This window comes from Mesoplodon bidens, assembly GCF_964165515.1.
Source record: "Mesoplodon bidens genome assembly, chromosome: 4".
Lineage (NCBI taxonomy): Eukaryota > Metazoa > Chordata > Mammalia > Artiodactyla > Ziphiidae > Mesoplodon > Mesoplodon bidens.
This window is the reverse complement of record NC_138160.1, coordinates 53,189,358-53,206,663: the sequence shown is the minus strand read 5'-3', so window position 1 is coordinate 53,206,663 and position 17,306 is coordinate 53,189,358. Positions and strand designations below refer to the sequence as shown.

At 36.3% G+C, this 17,306-nt stretch overlaps 1 protein-coding gene across 11 annotated transcripts in view; it reads left to right on the top strand.

Annotated features, from left to right (window-relative positions):
- The window catches only part of ADAMTS6 (ADAM metallopeptidase with thrombospondin type 1 motif 6), a 270,592-nt gene that overhangs the window by 171,638 nt on the left and 81,648 nt on the right, over positions 1–17,306 (top strand). For 9 of the 11 annotated variants that reach the window (XR_014015831.1, XR_014015832.1, XM_081233911.1 and 6 more), the window contains 2 exons: positions 8,598–8,743; positions 10,894–10,957. Coding sequence is in view for 9 of the 11 variants with exons in the window: in XM_081233911.1 (XP_081090037.1) it covers positions 8,598–8,743; positions 10,894–10,957 (210 nt within the window). In the remaining 2 variants the exon portion in view is untranslated. The remainder of the gene's footprint in view (positions 1–8,597; positions 8,744–10,893; positions 10,958–17,306) is intronic. The other 2 variants (XM_081233913.1, XM_081233914.1) reach the window with 1 other exon arrangement.

The following is a 17,306-nucleotide window of genomic DNA, read 5'->3' as shown; positions in this document are numbered from 1 at the left end:
ATCTAAGAAACAAATCTTAGCCATTCTTCCAGAGGCGTGGATGGTCTGTAGACAGATTCAGGTATAGGACTAGGAGATTTTTAAATGAATGAATTAATGAAAATAACAAATACACATGCAGACTCCTAGAAAGAAAAAGGACAGAGTACTAGGAGAAGACACTCAAAATATCCCTATCATTAACTTTGAATTTATAAAAAGGCTTTCAAAGAACTAGATCAACTTACATTTTTTTTTTATTTTTTTATTTTTTTTTTTTGCGGTATGCGGGCCTCTCACTGTTGTGGCCTCTCCCGTTGCGGAGCACAGGCTCCGGACGCGCAGGATCGGCGGCCATGGCTCACGGGCCAAGCCGCTCCGCGGCATGTGGGATCTTCCCAGACTGGGGCACGAACCCGTGTCCCCTGCATCAGCAGGCAGACTCTCAACCACTGCGCCACCAGGGAAGCCCTCAACTTACATTTTTAAGGGAAAAAGAATACAAAGAACTATTCATGTGAGCTGAGCACTTCATTATTTTTAACTTATTTTTTAACTAACTGCATATGCTGTGTTATCTATTCATGAATTTTCATTGTTGTTGCTTTTTTCCTTAAGAGAGAAGCATGTTTACTATTGACAAATGAGGATTTTCCTCTTAAGGCTATACCTATTTGGATATTAAACAAGAGCCCAGAATTTTGACTCAAACCAAAAACAGTCATGCAAACACTTAATGACAAAATTAAAGTGAAATTTTCAGTTGGTCTGGTCAACTTTGTGTGGCTAGTCTGTGTTCTTGCCATCTATAAATAGTTGACATTATCAGTAATAATGATGATAATATAATGAATAGTTTTATTTTTTATTAAATTTATTTATTTATTTTTGGCTGCGTTGGGTCTTCGTTGCTGCACACAGGCTTTCTCTAGTTGAGGCGAGTGGGGGATACTCTTCGTTGCAGTGCGCGGACTTCTCATTGCAGTGGCTTCTCTTGTTGCAGAGCATGGGCTCTAGGCACGTGGGCTTCAGTAGTTTTGGTGCATAGGCTCAGTAGTTGTGGTGCACAGGCTCAGTAATTGTGGCTTGTAGGCTCTAGAGCACAGGCTCAGTAGTTGTGGCACACGGGCTTAGTTGCTCCGAGGAATGTAGGATCTTCCTGGACCAGGGCTCGAACCCCTGTCCGCAGGCAGACTCTTAACCACTGCGCCACCAGGGAAGTCCCATGATAATGAATAGTTTTATACTTACACTGTGCCAGGCACATATTTGTTCTGTTTACTACTGACAAAAATCCTATAAGGCGGGTACTGTTTTAACTCCATTTTACAGATGAAGAAAGTGAGACTTGAAAGCCTAGAATTACATAGCAATTTAATAGTAGAGCTGAGATTCCAGCCCGGGTCTTTCTGATTCCAAAGAGGAAAACTTTACCCCTCTATATTGCCTCTGATTATACTTTACTTTCAGATGGGAAATTGTGTAGAATAAAAAGCAGATTTTCATTGTCACAGGAATAGTGAGTCACTGAGCCTGAGATGGGTTAACAATATGTTTTACCCTTTATTACTAAGTGTATTTTTCATTTGTTTACCTGTAACAGTTTGTTACCTCTGGAATCACAATAAAAAAGGCGCCCAGACAGAACATTGAGCTAAGAATATATGATAGTGTTAAAATTGGCAAAATTATGAATCTCCACTTTAAAATGAGAGAAAATCTATTTCTACATATTTCATAGAGATATTGTGAAGATGGAATGAGATAATATCTCAGTGAGCTTTTTGTTGCCTTCCTCAGAGGGAAGGTGTTAATTTATATTACTAGAGCATCATCGTTACTCTTCATTATTATGTGCCAGCCTTAGATGATGGTGGGCAGAAAATTCTTTGCCAGACTGTCTTAACTGGCAGTAATGAGCATAACAGACTATAAGCATGAGTTTGTGTGTCTCAGAAGCATGAATGGTATATCCACGACCTCTGATCTTAACTCTGAATTTCTAAACTACTCTCATCAGAGGGAACAAGAAAGAACCTACATCCTGTCTAGCCAGCAGGATAAAACCAAAGCTGCTCATAGCTTATTGAATAAATCTTTTTTTAAAAGGTTGGGGGGAGGGGAGAAATATGGCTCAAGTGATAGCATAGACATATCCAGAGGACTGGATCCACAATGATCTCGTCAAACTCTGGCTGCAAAAGATATGGGATCTTTGCCCGGGGGCGCAGTTCCACAAATGTTCCATGTAAGTATGGGAACTGTTCCATGCACATTTAGCAGATGGAGTAAGAAATATGGCCAAAAAATTAAAAACTGATCTTTGCGTGAGTCCTGGGGGGTCTGACATCGCTATTACAGCCATTGGATGTTTGCCTGAATAAGCCATTCAAGGACTGAATAAGAACCATATGGTCTGAATGGATGTGCTCAGGGACAGTAGCATTAACCAAAGGAGGAAATTTGATGAGCCCAGACAGTGCGCTGGTACTGTGTGTCCATGGGTCACGCTTCTACAAATCAATCAATATAACTTTCAGCCAAAAGAACTTTTCTTAGACATGGCATCAACAATAGCCCTTTGGACAGAAATCGGAGGGATGCCATATTTGATGAAATGGTAAACAAAGATCTACACTATAAAAACTCTGATAGCAGTGTTGGCATTATTACCAAACAGGATATTAAGGATAATCAAAACCCAGTCCTTGCAAGCTCTGATGGTGACCACAAAGAAGGTTTCAAATACTTGGTTTATTGCCAAGAGATTGATTTAATGATTCTACAAGCCCCAATTAGAGACATAACCTAGCATTTGGGCTTACATATACATGACATTGATTCCTAATATTTTTGCATGGGAAACACAGGGCTGGATTAGAATAGGATTATTACATGCCCTTCTAAAGCACTGGATATATAATAGAACATTTGCAGCCTTAGATCTTAATTCACTTAAAGTAGAATGTAATATGTTTTGACTGAGTCCCAAACTATAAACACAGAAGTGAAGAAAGAATGACTCTTCCAGTTGCTCTAGAAATTTAAATAGTATGGGATGACAAGTTCTGATTTAGAATTCAGGCTGTAATAAACTTTAGCATTCTCACACCTGCAGAGCAGAAAGATAAGGCTTTTAATAGCACTGTGCTCCAACTCTTATCTTTTCTGATTTAGGAAGAATGTTCTATATTGAATCACCAGTATCACTTCCTTTAAAATCTTAGGATTTCCTTAGAGGTATCTTATTCCAGATGCTGGCTAGACCCAGTGCTGGCTGTGGTACAAGTTCTACCATAATCACATCCTAAAATATATCTAGTTAAAAAAATTATTTTAAAATACTGAATATGTACTCATTTTGAAATTTTTCTTTGTAGAATTCTGACAAATTTTCAAAGTTAGATTTTTTTGATTTATAATATATCTTGCTTAAGACAATTCCTGATGGAGATCATGAAATTCAGTGGCCTAACAGAAAGAGATGTTGTTTAATGATGAATAAGTGTTTCTTAAGAAAATAAGTGTTTCACTAGAATATATCATCTTTCTAGATAGTTTTAAAGACATATTTCTTTTATTTAGAAGGAATGTGAAAAGCAAGAATGAGCAATATGAGATTTTATTTTTGAATACGATAGTTTCACTTCTTTCACCTTTCTGAATCTGGTTAAACACACCTGAATTAGCAAAAAGAAAGCCAGATTTATCCAATTTATCTGGATAATTTAGGCTATAGTAATATGACTGATATTTAGAATAGTCCAAAATCACTAGATTGGATATAACCCTTGGGAATAAAGATTAAAAAGTAGTTTCCATCTGAATATTGAACTCTTCTAGTTTAAGACATGAAGTAAAATTCTATGCCTATGGAAATATAGCTTTTACAATTTGGCACCTTTAGATTTAAAAAAAAAGGATAAAAATAGAAAATACAAAACTCAAAATTCTCACCTTTAATGTGCTTGTAGGATTTGTATACTTGAATCTACTTTATGTGGTGTAATCCAATTATATTAATTATGACTTACATTAAAATCTTAGTATATATTGGTTAATATAGTCATCTAGAAAATTAGCCCAAATAACTTGATTCACCTGAAGTTCCCTATAGGTTTCTAAAAAAACTTATTAAGTTAAATAAGTTTCTTCTCTTAAAATCATGTACTACATCAAGATACTTAATACTACCAGAAGGAGAAGTAGCAAAAATTCCAAGGAGATCCTTTCCTATAAACACAAGGTGAGGGGAAAGCACAAAAGAACATTTTGCTAGAGAGCAAAATTAAACAAGTCGTTTGATAGATTTTTAACTTCTTTGAGGGTATGTCTGTATAGAACTAATTTCTATAGTCATCCTAATCCAAATCATATTATAATCAAAAGCTAAAGTTAGTCCCCATTTTGTAGTCAGGTAAACTAAAGAAAAGAAACAAATGACTTGCTCTGGACCAAAGAAAGATATAGCTAGAATGAGAACTCAAGTTTGTAACACAGGATACCCACAGACTGAAGTCATCCCCACACAGACTGAGTTGTTAATTAGTTGTTAAACTAGACACTAGTCTCTTGTCAGCTGCTAAGTGACTGATACTTACATTATTATTATGAATTCTTCATTCTTTACCCATTAATCTATGTTATTTAGCTTTCTGATATAATTGTCTATTATAACTCTATGGAATAGATATAATCAATAGCATAAATTTATGCAGTAAAAGGTTTTAGCAAACCACTTATAGAATACTACTGCTGTGTAGATATTAACTAGTGGTAAGAACTGAGCAACATTTTACAAACTGAATATTTGTATTTATCTTTTACCTTCAGAATAAGTTTTAAAAGGAAAACAAGAGAATATATGTGACTTCTTTCCCTGTGCTACATTTTGTGTGCATCTAGGACACATGTAAAACAATATTATTAAATACTTTAGAATCTACATCTTTCAGTGTTTTTGTGGCCTTCACAATTTCGTCCCCTGAAAAATGCAAAAAGTGAGATTTTTTTCCTCTCCTAATTATAAGAATACTCAAGGAGGTATGAAATAACATGTGGTTGTATACTTGCAGCTAAGTGGGTTTTTAAAAAAATCTCTAGTGTTATTTTGTATTTTATGTAGTAAAAACAGTTCAGTAAAATATACTAATGTATTCTTTAATGTCTTCAAATATGTAATCCTACACATCCAATTGATTTTTTTTCCACTTGTTTTTTGTGTGTATTTGGACAGCTAATCCTTTTCTGCCAGTAAGTGACCTTGGGCAAGCCAACCTCCTTCAGGTTCTGCTTTCCTCATGTGAAAAAATGAAGTGCTTAGACCACATGAATTCTGAAGGCTCTTTGAGCTTTAAGTGCAGCTCTGTGATTATGTAAAATAAATGTAAAATCAAATTTTATTGTTATTTGAAATCAGTAATGCTAAGTTTCCAACTTGAAGAAAATAGGCAGATTTTAAGATTTGGAATTTTTTAGTATTAAGTGTCATTAATTGAAACCACAGGAAAAGACAGTAATTGCTGGTTAATACTACATTGCTCAGTTACTCTCATAGGTGCAGGCATAAATATTCTTACACACAGCTACTTGTAATAACAAAAATGTAAAACTGGAGATTATTTGGTCCACTGTTGTGACTTTTATATAGATGAAAATCTAACGCAATTGGTATATCATTATGCACACGGTTGGTCTTCAAGATCACTTAGGTAAATCATAAGCTGGCAGCTGGAACATTCTCCCTCTCACATGTACATTATTAGCAGCCCTGCTCCCAGAGTTGATACTGTATTATCAGTTCAGCCAACTACCTCTGCTTCATCATTTTGGGCAGATGATTTTCTTTTTCTTCATGGTAATTTTTGTTGCCCAAAACTTGTAATCTTTTTTAATGTCCTACTTTAATATTTATTAGATTTAGGGTCAGAATGTTTGGTCTTATAGTCAACCAAATTTTGACTTCCTCTTGCCTAATTGCTTAGCACTTTTCTTAAGAAGTCCTTTATGTTGTTACAACTACTGTAATATTCGCTGAATGCCAACTACCAGGGAAGCAAAGATGAATATAACTTTCTTTACCCTCCAGTATCTCCAGTTCCTTCCTGAAATGTAGTAACCAAAACAGGACACAGGATTCTATAATTTAATGTATTCATTCATTCAATAAAGTTTTGTTGCATATCTACTACATTCTAGTCACTGTTCTAGACATTCAGCATTTCCAATTAGAACATTCTGTGATGATAGAAATGTTCTGGGGCTTCCCTGGTGGCGCAGTGGTTGAGAGTCTGCCTGTCGATGCAGGGGACATGGGTTCGTGCCCCGGTCTGGGAAGATCCCACATGCCGCAGAGCGGCTGGGCCCGTGAGCCATGGCCGCTGAGCCTGCATGTCTGGAGCCTGTGCTCCGCAACGGGAGAGGCCACAACAGTGAGAGGACCGCGTACTGCAAAAAAAAAAGTTCTGTATCTGCTCTGTCCAACGTCATAGCCGCTAGCCACATGTGGCTATGGGAGCCCTAGAAATGTAACTAGTGGGTCTAAGGAACTGAATTTTTAATTTTAATTAATTTAAATTTGAATAGCCACATTTGGCTCTCAAGGCTTTTACATACTAAGGAGAGGAGACAATAAAAATAATAAGGAAATAATCTGAGAAATAAATAGGGTGATTTAAAGTAGGTGTAAGAGGGGACTAAAACAGGAGGATGTAATCTCTATACATCCTGGAGTAGGGGGAGGGAAGGGTGGAAGGGGTAGTGAAGTACAACCACTTCAGAATAAGAGTGATCAAGGGGGAGGGTGGGAGGGAGGGAGATGCATGAGGGAAGGGATGTGGGAACAGATGTATATGTATGACTGATTCACTTTGTTATAAAGCAGAAACTAATTAAAAAAATAAATAAATAAACTTAAAAAAAAAATGGATAACCAGTGGACCTACTATATAGCACAGGGGACTCTGCTCAATGTTATGTGGCAGCCTGGATGGGAGGGGAGTTTGGGGGAGAATGGGTACATGCATATGTATAGCCGAGTCCCTTTGCTGTGCATCTGAAACTATCACAACATTGTTAATCGGCTATACTCCAATATAAAATAAAAAGTAAAAAAAAAAAAAAAAAAAAAAAAAAAAAAAAGAGTGATCAAGGAAAGACCTCTCTGATTGAGTGACACCTGACCTGAGAGCAAATGATGAGAAGACAATATAAGGAATCTGAAGAGTATTCCCAGGAGGACCAGCAAATGCAAATGCCATGAGGAGAGAACAGGTTTAGTGTATGGAGGAAAAGAAATAAGGCCAGTGTGTCTGGAGCATTCTGTACCAGAAAGAGAATAAGGCTGGAGAAGGAGGCAGAGGCTAGGTCACAAAGGCCACCGTTGACCAGAGTTAAGGGAAGGAGGAAACCACCACAGTCTTTTAAGCCAAAAAGTGACATAATGCCATAATATGTTTTTAAAAGAGCTCTCTGATAGCTCACTGGAGAATAGATTGATTATAGGTAGAAGAAAGTGAGGCAGGGGGACCAGGTAACAAGCTGATCTATTTGCTACTTTGGTCTAGAGCGGTAGTAGTACAAATGGTGAAAGTGAAAGAATTCTGGATATACAGAATTAATATAATAAACTGATTACTTTCAAAGCATCACATATCATAATCCCTTTACATTTTAATATAATGGTTGAATTTTTATTTAACAATCTAACATTGCTGACAGTTACTCAACTCTAATAATGTTCCCTATTGTTATTCATATAAACAAATGACTTTCATAGCATCAGTATGGTTCATCAAATTTTGATAACTCAGAAAAATGCACCAATAAAAGCCTAGCCTAATGCTTGGTTTAAAAAAATCATTTTTACCAATTCTGCAAATAAGATTTATCATGTTAGAGTTATGAGCTGATTATGCGATGTCTGCATCTCGATAAATTATTCCTGGCTTTCTACTTATGTGCAGTATGTGTGGTTTATTGCAGAGAGTAAAGCTGAGAAGAATTCCAGTACACATGTTCATGCAGGGACTACACATGGCTAGTCACTGTGTATAAGGGTTTTTTTGTACCCTGTCCCTAGTGTCTTGGCATTACTTTTATTATGTCTGCAGCAGTCATGTAGATGAAATGCCACAACACATTCTTTTACTATTGTAGCCTCAACCGGCCTTTTTTTTTTTTTTTTTTTTAAAGAAAAAGCAATTACCATCATAAAAATTCCTTACTGGGGAACTTTCCATATTGCGTTATCATTCCATGAGTCTAATAATAGTGGAATATAAAGAAAAAAATGTTTTAATACTAAACTATCTAAAAATGACTTTTGAGGTCTCTATAATGAGAAACACTAAAAGTCTGGAGGAGAAGAAATAAGGAAAAAAGAAGTAAAGTCAAGTTTTTTAGACTCCTGGTACTTGTTAGAAATTTATAAATCATTGCCTAGCTAAAGATAATTTGCAAATCACATGCACCTTTACCAATGTCTAAACACAGTTAAAGAACTCTCAGTCTGTTATCTATTGGGAGAATGCTAATGCCTGACCCTTATGTATTTATTTCTATCCTGATAGCTCTATCTGCCTAAAAGCTAATTCTGTGTTTTCTGTGAAATCTTGCAGTGGTGTTATCAGGGAGATTGTGTTCCTTTTGGCACTTGGCCCCAGAGCATAGATGGGGGCTGGGGTCCCTGGTCACTATGGGGAGAGTGCAGCAGGACCTGCGGGGGAGGCGTCTCCTCATCCCTAAGACACTGTGACAGTCCAGCGTAAGTAGCTAAAGTAAGCCGGAGCCAACAAAAAGACACAGTTGGAAATGATTCAAAGCTGTGGTTTCACATGTTATCTGTAAAAACGTTTCACTAGTGAGCCAAGTGCTTGTCTTCAGAACAAGCAATAGGCACAGGAAAGTGGAGGAGCCTTGTTAGACAGACTTTCTTTTTCTTCTTTTCACCTTACTATGTAACTAAAAATAAAAGAAAAAGAAAAAAGAAAAGCATTGTGTATCTATCCCAGATATAGCCAGACTTTTAATCTAGTAATAATCAGATAGATTTCCTCCTCCAAAAACTACTGAATTATGGATGAATCCAGGTCTTGTCTTAGCTACATTACCATTATTCCCAGGAAACATAAGGTCCTTTCACATGTCACATAAAATTATTACTGCTACATTAGTATTAAAAGGACCAATGAGAGCACTTTGAGGGTTGAAATGCCTTGATTCGCATCACAAATCACAATGAAAAGAATACTGCCCATGTGTTAAAATAGTTTCCATTCACATGCCCCCATTAATCACCTTCCGGAGCTGCATCCACTTTTCTCCTCACGATTGTTTTATGTAGGTCAGACTGCTCCTCTCCCACCACTCTTTTTCTCCAGCCGGAGTACCCCTGGCATAAAGCCAGCCCCGTCAGTATTTCTTGCTAGCTGTATTGCTTCTCCCTTCCACCAGTGCCCATTGCAGGTGGATGATTCCTTTAGTAGGTCTTGCGTGTCCTCCTGGAGACTAAACTGCTCCTTAGCTGCTTCATGTCAAGTGCTCCCATTTCTTTCTAGAGCTCAGGTTGAGGACCTTCTTTCCTGACAATTATTTGGTGCAGAATGGTGTTATAATATCACTTCTGCTTTTTTCCCCCTGCTGGGGTAGAAGATGGTCTATTTTTATTTTTTATTTTTTCTCATTTTAACTCAGGATACCTGTCTTTGGTTCCTCTCTCTAAATGTCTCTTTTCTTCTCTTTTCTTCTTTTTAGCTTGAAATTGTTTCCCTTTGTATTAGTTCTGTGTTTTCATTCTCCCACTTTCTATTATTACCATCCTGCTAAACAGAGCTCACTGTCACCCACTCATAAAACAGCATTTCCACCACCGTCCCCACTACCTTGTTTTTGTCTGACCAACCCATTTCTCCCAGCTGGTTCAAGCTGGGCCATTTCTTTCCCTTGCTTAAAGTCAGCATTCACTAGCATTCAAAATATATTCAAAGTGTAACTTTAATTATCTCATTGATACCAGTGGGCCAAAATTATAATTGAGACTTGATCTTTTTAAAACAAGTGCAGAATAGTTAACCTAAGTTCAACTGCAGGCTACTGTAATTTAATAATCAAAAGTATAAAACCCTATGATAATAAATAATATACCCAAATACTTAAGAGAATGACTTGGACCTCTTTTAAAAGAACAAGTTAGTTTTTTCCATTCAAAAATTGCATGTCCAAATAATAGCATATGAATTTCTCTAATGTTAAATACTCCAAAAATTAATTTATGTATAACACATATTTAACATCCTAATTTGAATGTAATATAAAGTATCTATATAATGTAAGCCTATCTTAGATTTAGATTTAATTTTTTGAAACTGAAGTTTTTAAAACTTCATGTAATATTTGAATTGAGATAGAAATTTATTTCTGAATTAAAAACTTTGAACTGAAGCTATTTCCAGGGAGTTATTTTGTGTCCTTTCCTTATTTCCAGTCTGGAAAAAAACACAAACTTTCCATTTTCTACTTGGTGAACATACAGTATCAGATTATGTGTTTTGTTGAATATGATTCAAATGGCTTTTCATTATAAATGATTTTTAAACTCATTGTGTTGAGCTGAAGACCTGTTTACTATGATAATTAGAAAATACATTGATTTAATTGCATTTTTTTAAGAATGTATATCATCATAATTAAGAGCCTTATAAAGTTACTCATAGTAGATTGCCTTAATTTTTTGTTCAACAACCATAATCATTATTGCTAACTATCACCAGCATGATTATTATTTTAATAACTAATAAAATGTCAAATTTTTTATTTTCTTAAAGTAAATGTTAATATGTTTTCATCAAGCAATATATATACTGTTTATGTGTTTAGATATATTATATTCACATGTTAAACAAAATGTGTTTGCAGACCTTCAGGAGGTGGAAAATATTGCCTTGGGGAAAGGAAACGGTATCGCTCCTGCAATACAGATGTAAGTAAAACCAAACTCTGCTATGAAAAATTAGCTTACATTTCCCCTAGAGCAGGGAAATTTTTTAAATTGTGAGCTATTTGATCAGAAATTCATGTGCGTGAGGGTCACATGAATTTTTGAAACTGAATGGAACCAGCCTCAGGTCCATCAATTCCTTTAAGAGTCAAGAGAAAGCTCCAGCACTAGAAGCAAATACACTCTCCCCCAGTAGGAATCAAGAGAGAGAGACACCCCCTGAACTTCCCTGGCCCCCCAACACTCACAGCTTTGCCACCATTATCTTTCTTGAGTTCAAGAAACAAAGATTAATCTTATTATGGCCTTTATTCCATTTTATGTTTGCCACTGCAAGAAGTCCCAGACTTCCATGTCACTCCTCATCTCTTGCCATCCAATTCCATAAATCTCTGCATATCCCTTCTTCTGTTTCCCATCCGTGCCCAACCACTGAAACTCTTCTATGCCCTCAGAAACTCGTGGTCCATCATCAGCAAAATCCCTTACATCCTGACATCTCTGAATTTTTCTTCCCTTCACCTTCTTGTTCTAATGGAAACTGGCTCTCCTCTGAAAATACTGCTTCCTCTGCAGGCCTCTAAAGTTAAGGACATGTATTTTCTCCCTTAGCTCTTGAAAGACTGGGCCTAGAAGTGAATTGACTATCTTCTTTATATCTTATTACTCCTCCCAGATAATTTTTCCTTCCTCCTATCTAAAAAATACAGCTTTTAATTTCATATCATCAGACTATTACCCACACTCCCACACTATTCCTCACTCTTACACTCTCCAACCCTATGCCTATCCTAATCCTTGTTTATTCATAAACATGTGGATGATTTTTTCAACATCTTCTCTTCTGGGTTTTTCCATAACCATACAAACATGCTGTTATTTCTCCTACCGTGAAAAAACAAAAACAAAAATACTTACCATATCTAATTCCTCTTCTCATTTTTCCCTAAAATTGCTCATATAAAGTTTTTGCCTCCAACATTCTAGTGAAAATGTTTCTGTCAAGTCAAAGGTTTCTTCCATGTTGCTAAACCCAGTAATCAGTTCTGAGTGCTTATTTTACTTGATCTTTACCAGGCTTCCATGACACTATAGCTTTTTGATTGTCCTTCTATATTGCTACTTATTCTTTCTCATTCTCCTTTGCTGTTCCTATTCTTTTCTCTGACTTCTTAATGTTAGAGTACCCAGGACTTACCCCCTTGGTCTTTTTCTCTGCCATACCAATACTAATTTCTTTGGTGATCTCATCCAGCTTCATTGCTTATGATACCATTCATATGTTATTTGACCCCAAATTTATATTTTCATCCCAGACTTCTTCCATGGATTTCAGACTCATATCTTACCATTTATTAGACTTTTAATAGACATGTACTATTTAACATGTCCAAATGCTGTCTCCAGAACATTTCCACAAACATGTTCTTCCAGCAGTTTTTCCCATCTCAGATGTCAACTTCATCTGGCTCAAGCCAAAAACCCTTGAGTCATTCTTGATTCCTTTCTCTGTCTCACAGACTATATCCAGTCCCTCAGAAAATCCCATTGGCTTTGCCTTCAAAATATATCATAGATCTGACTTCTTCTCACTGCCTCTACTGCTGCCTACCACTCTTTCACTGGATTACTCTAAGTGGCTTTTTCTGTGGGTTTCCAGATACTACTTTTGCTCCCTACAGCCCTCAGTATAAGAGGCAGAGTGATTCAGTTTCAGTATATCCTTTACCCAAGACCTTTCGATGGCTCCCTGTTTTACTTAAATCCAAAGTTCTTAAAAAGGCCTGCAAGGCCTTCACAATCTGGCCTTCTATTACTTCTCTGAACTCATCTTTTATTATATTCCTCCTTATTCACTCTGCTTCAGCCACACGGGCTTCCCTCCTTGTATGTGCCAGGCATGCTCCCACCTTAGGGCTTTTGCATTGGCTGTTCCCTTTGCCTTGTATACTCTTCCAACCCAAATATCTACATCGCTAACTCCCTTACCTCACCTTTACTCAGCTGTCATCTTCTCAGTGAGGCCTGGCTTGAATACTGTATTTAAAGTTGCAACTCTCCCTACTCCCTACAACCCTGGGATTCCTAATCTTCCTTACCCTGCTCTATTTCCCCTCATACTACCTCTAACACACTCTATAGCTTATTTATCGTATTTAATTCTATTAAATTTACATCTTGAATTCATTACATGTAGCTTCAATTACAATGATTATATTGTTTCCAGCATTATTTATTCATTCACTCAACAAATAATTGAGTGCTTACTCTTTATCAGACTGTGATAGTGTGAGAGAGGCTCTGCCCTCAAGGAATTTATAATTTCTTGGGAAGTCAAAGAAAATCACAATGCAGGGTGATAAGTGATATGATATGATATGATATGATATGATATGATATGATATGATAGAATAAGTATGGAATGCTATAAAAGCATGTGGAATTGTCACATAGCCTAATTAGGGATTTAAGGATTTCTTCCCATGGGAAGCTAAAGATCTGAAAGGGCAAATTGCAGCTGACCAGAAAAGAAGGAAGTGACAATGAAAGCATTCTAGGCACAAAGAAAATTAAGTGCCAGGTGGGTAGGTTAAAAGATTTAGCCTCAGATTTATGCTTTAGGTAAAAATGGGTTAGGGAAAGGTGAGATTACAACAGAACAGTAAACAAATCAAGAAGATTTTAAGGATACTGTTGAGAATGACATGCTGAGCCATGCACTCTATACTAGGGAATGACAGTGGAGTCTAAAGAAGGCTACTGGGGAGAAAATTAAGGATGTAACTTTGAAAAATCCATAAAAATTAAAGAACCAGTGTTGAGGAAAAACAGTGTGAGAGAGATAGCAGGTGAGGGGATCAGAGAGTGGAATGTATTTGAATTTAAGATATGAGAAGTGAGACTGTTCTCAGTGAGAACAAATCTGGAGTGTGGCCATGGGAGTGCATGCCTAACCTTGAGTGGAGGTGAAGGAGTTCTAGGAATGTTAAGGCTAGGGAGTTTGGGGAGTCTTCCGTGTGGATGTTGGATTCACTCAGGATGTTATTAGGACTCGGAGTGTATAGTGAGACTGTGAAGCGGGTATCAAGCTCTTTAAAAAATGAGAGGAAATGACCATCATAAGGTTAGGAGAAAGCAGTGATGAAACCAAATAGTGATTTGGATGAATAACATAAATCTCGGAAAATAGAGGTTTTATGCAAGGGAAGAAGAATGGAGTACCTACTGCATATTAGACTGTGTTAGGTAGGAGTGAGAAAGGCAAACCCACCTCTCAATTCCCATCTATTTCTGTTATGTAGTTGTAGGGGTGGGCACACATTTTGGGTCTAATAACACAGGTGCTATATAATATGAATAATGTATGATAGGTAACAGAAAAAGGAAAAAAACATGCCAGACACACATGCCAGGCTTGTTGCATTTTACCCATGAACTATGTTTTAGATGCTCAGATTGTGGAGTTTGTTATTGGTAGGTTGACATTTCTATTACTATCTTTGTCTTCTGTTTCAGCTTTTTGCAAACGTTAAGGAGATATATTTAACATATATGTATCATGAATATACAAATAATTATGTTTTCTTCATTAATCTTGTCTCTACTAGTTCAGAATTTGAGACAATTCAGTTACCACACCAAAATTTATTTTCACGCTATCCAAGTTAATAAAGCTGTCTGAACATAAGTTGTGTAAACTGGAGCCTTTTAAAATGTAATCTAATACATGAAAATTTAAACTTTCAAAACACGTAATCTAGCCCAGCACTGTCCAAGAGAACGTTCCTCAATGATGGAAATATTCTATCTGTGCACTGTCCAGCCTGGTAGCCAGTAAGTAGTCAAGTTAGCTTTTGAGTACTTGAAATGCGTCTAGCGCAACAGAAGAACTGAATTTTGAAGTTTAACTAATTTAAATTTGAATAGCCACATGCAGCTAGTGACAACTGTATTGGGCAGCACAAAGCTAGTCTAGCTATGCAGTAGAAAAATAACTGTTATGAAGAAGATTGTATCTGTTAATCCCAAATCCCTAATTTATCCCTCCGCCTTCCCCTTTTGCTAACCATAAGTTTGTTTTCTATGTCTTTGGGTCTGTTTCTGTTTTGAAGTACAGGGGACTATATTCAATGTCTTGTAATAACCAATAGTGAAAAAGAATCTGAAAAAGAATATATAATATATATATATATATATAACTGAATCACCTTGCTGTACACCTGAAACATTGTAAATCACCTATACTTCAATTTTAAAAAATTTAGCAGTATAAAAAGAAGACTAAATATTATGTATAAAATTCTCAAAACAAGTCAAATCAATCTTAGCTCATTTTAGAAACAAACATGAAATTTCTGTTTTTGGTAATGACAGATTATTCTGACAGAAAAATTTTTTAGATTGCTGAATAAGATTTTTTTTCTAACATTTTAAAATCAGCAAAGAGCTGACCAGATAGTAAGGGAAATGCCGTAAGGCCATATTTTTTGAAGGCGAACTCAAAAGCATCAAAAAGGAAACATCAGAGAAACTAAGGTACTCTTACCCTGACAATATTCAGAGAAGAGATTAAGTGCTCCAGTGTGTCTTTCTTAACTATATGAAAAGTTTTTTCCGAAGCTTCTCCCCTGCTACCTCAGCAGACTTCCTTCATGTTTTATTAGCCAGGAGGCCGAATGCCCACCCTTAACCCAGTCATGGGCAAAAGGAATGGTATAACCACAATTGGTTTTGACTAATCTAGATGTGCCCCTAAAATGGGGTTAGAGTCATTTTCTCTGAGAGGTAGATTCCTGAGCAAAAATCAGAATTCTGTTAACAAGAAAGTAGGGAGTGATAGATATTGAGTATGCCACAGGTGTCTGCATCAGAGCTCTTTTAGTTTCCATCTTTACGAGTAGAAGTAGCAGCAACAAAAATAGTAACGGTAGTAGTAGGACTAGTACTAGTAGTAGTACCAGTAGTAGTAGTAGTGATGGTAGTAGCTGCTGCTAACATTTATTGAGCACTTACTACATACCAGACCTATTATTTTAACCATATTTTCTTTCCATACTGAGAGTTCTCCTCAGTGGTGAGTTGACTTGGTAAGATATTTTTAATTTCCATTTGTTCAGTATAAATGTAGAAAAACTATGCTATAAAGTTCTGTTATAATCTGCTTTGTTAAAGCCTTGTTTCTGCAGCACAAATTAGCTCATAAGTGACTGAGTTATTTTGTGCCACTAAGAAATACAGCAGCTGAAGTCAAACTACGTTTTGCCTTTATACAGCTGAACAGCTGATGAAAATTGTGCTGTACATGATGACCATTCACCTCATACTCTTCTTTTTGTTCACTTTGGCCACATGCTCTGTCATTTCTGTGTGTGTTTCTGCCTGTTCTTTGTACATTGGCCTCTTGTCTCTATAATGTATAATGTTTTGAATGTTCTTTTTTTTTTCTATAATGCCTGGGTGTCTGTGTGAACTACCCTAATTTAAGGGACTCAAGAGAGTATACTTGTCTTTTATCAGATCAGCCTCCTGCCTTAGTGCATGTTTTATTTAATTTAATACTTTACACATCATATTGAGTGACCCTGTAAATATGATGTGAGAGAAAACTTTCCAATTAGTTAGAATCAGTTTGACAGTCAAGACCTAGAAAACAATTAATAGGCATTGTTACTTTGTCATTTGTGATCCAAGAGCTTTTCTGGAGACTTAAATAGGGATAAAACAAGGGTTAAATTCAGATGATCCTGGAAGAATTTTCAAATCAGTGTCCAGAATGAGATTATGTTAGGCAATCAAACAGTAAGAGCACCAGGGTTCCTTATCTAATGTCATGAATCTTTGAGGCTTGCTCTCTACTCTCTAACTTAAGCATGTTATAATAGAAAATAGGAAATCTAGGATATATAAGCCTGATTAACATATATTTCATACATCCTACTTGCATTTCTTTTAAGATCTTGTGACCCATTCCAAACAGCCTATCAGTTTGCCATATAGTATAGCAGTTTTGACCCTATCTTTTCTGTGATTGCCCAGCTGGTACTATAGATTACAGCTTAGTTCTTACGTTTTTACATATAATAATAATTATAAGTATTATTTATAATTCTCTTATTAGAATTGAATTAGGTTCATTAAAATCACAACAGAAGAATAGAATAAATAAGAAAATCAGAAGAAAAGGAAAAATAATATAAGGCTGGGATCAGTACCTTAAATATGTACCACAAGGTCCTTTCACTCACTAAAAGTGGGCCATAGATTTTGCTCTGAGTTTCCTAGTAACCTGAGTAAAGAAGCAAACACTATCAGTTCTAAGATTCATAATGTC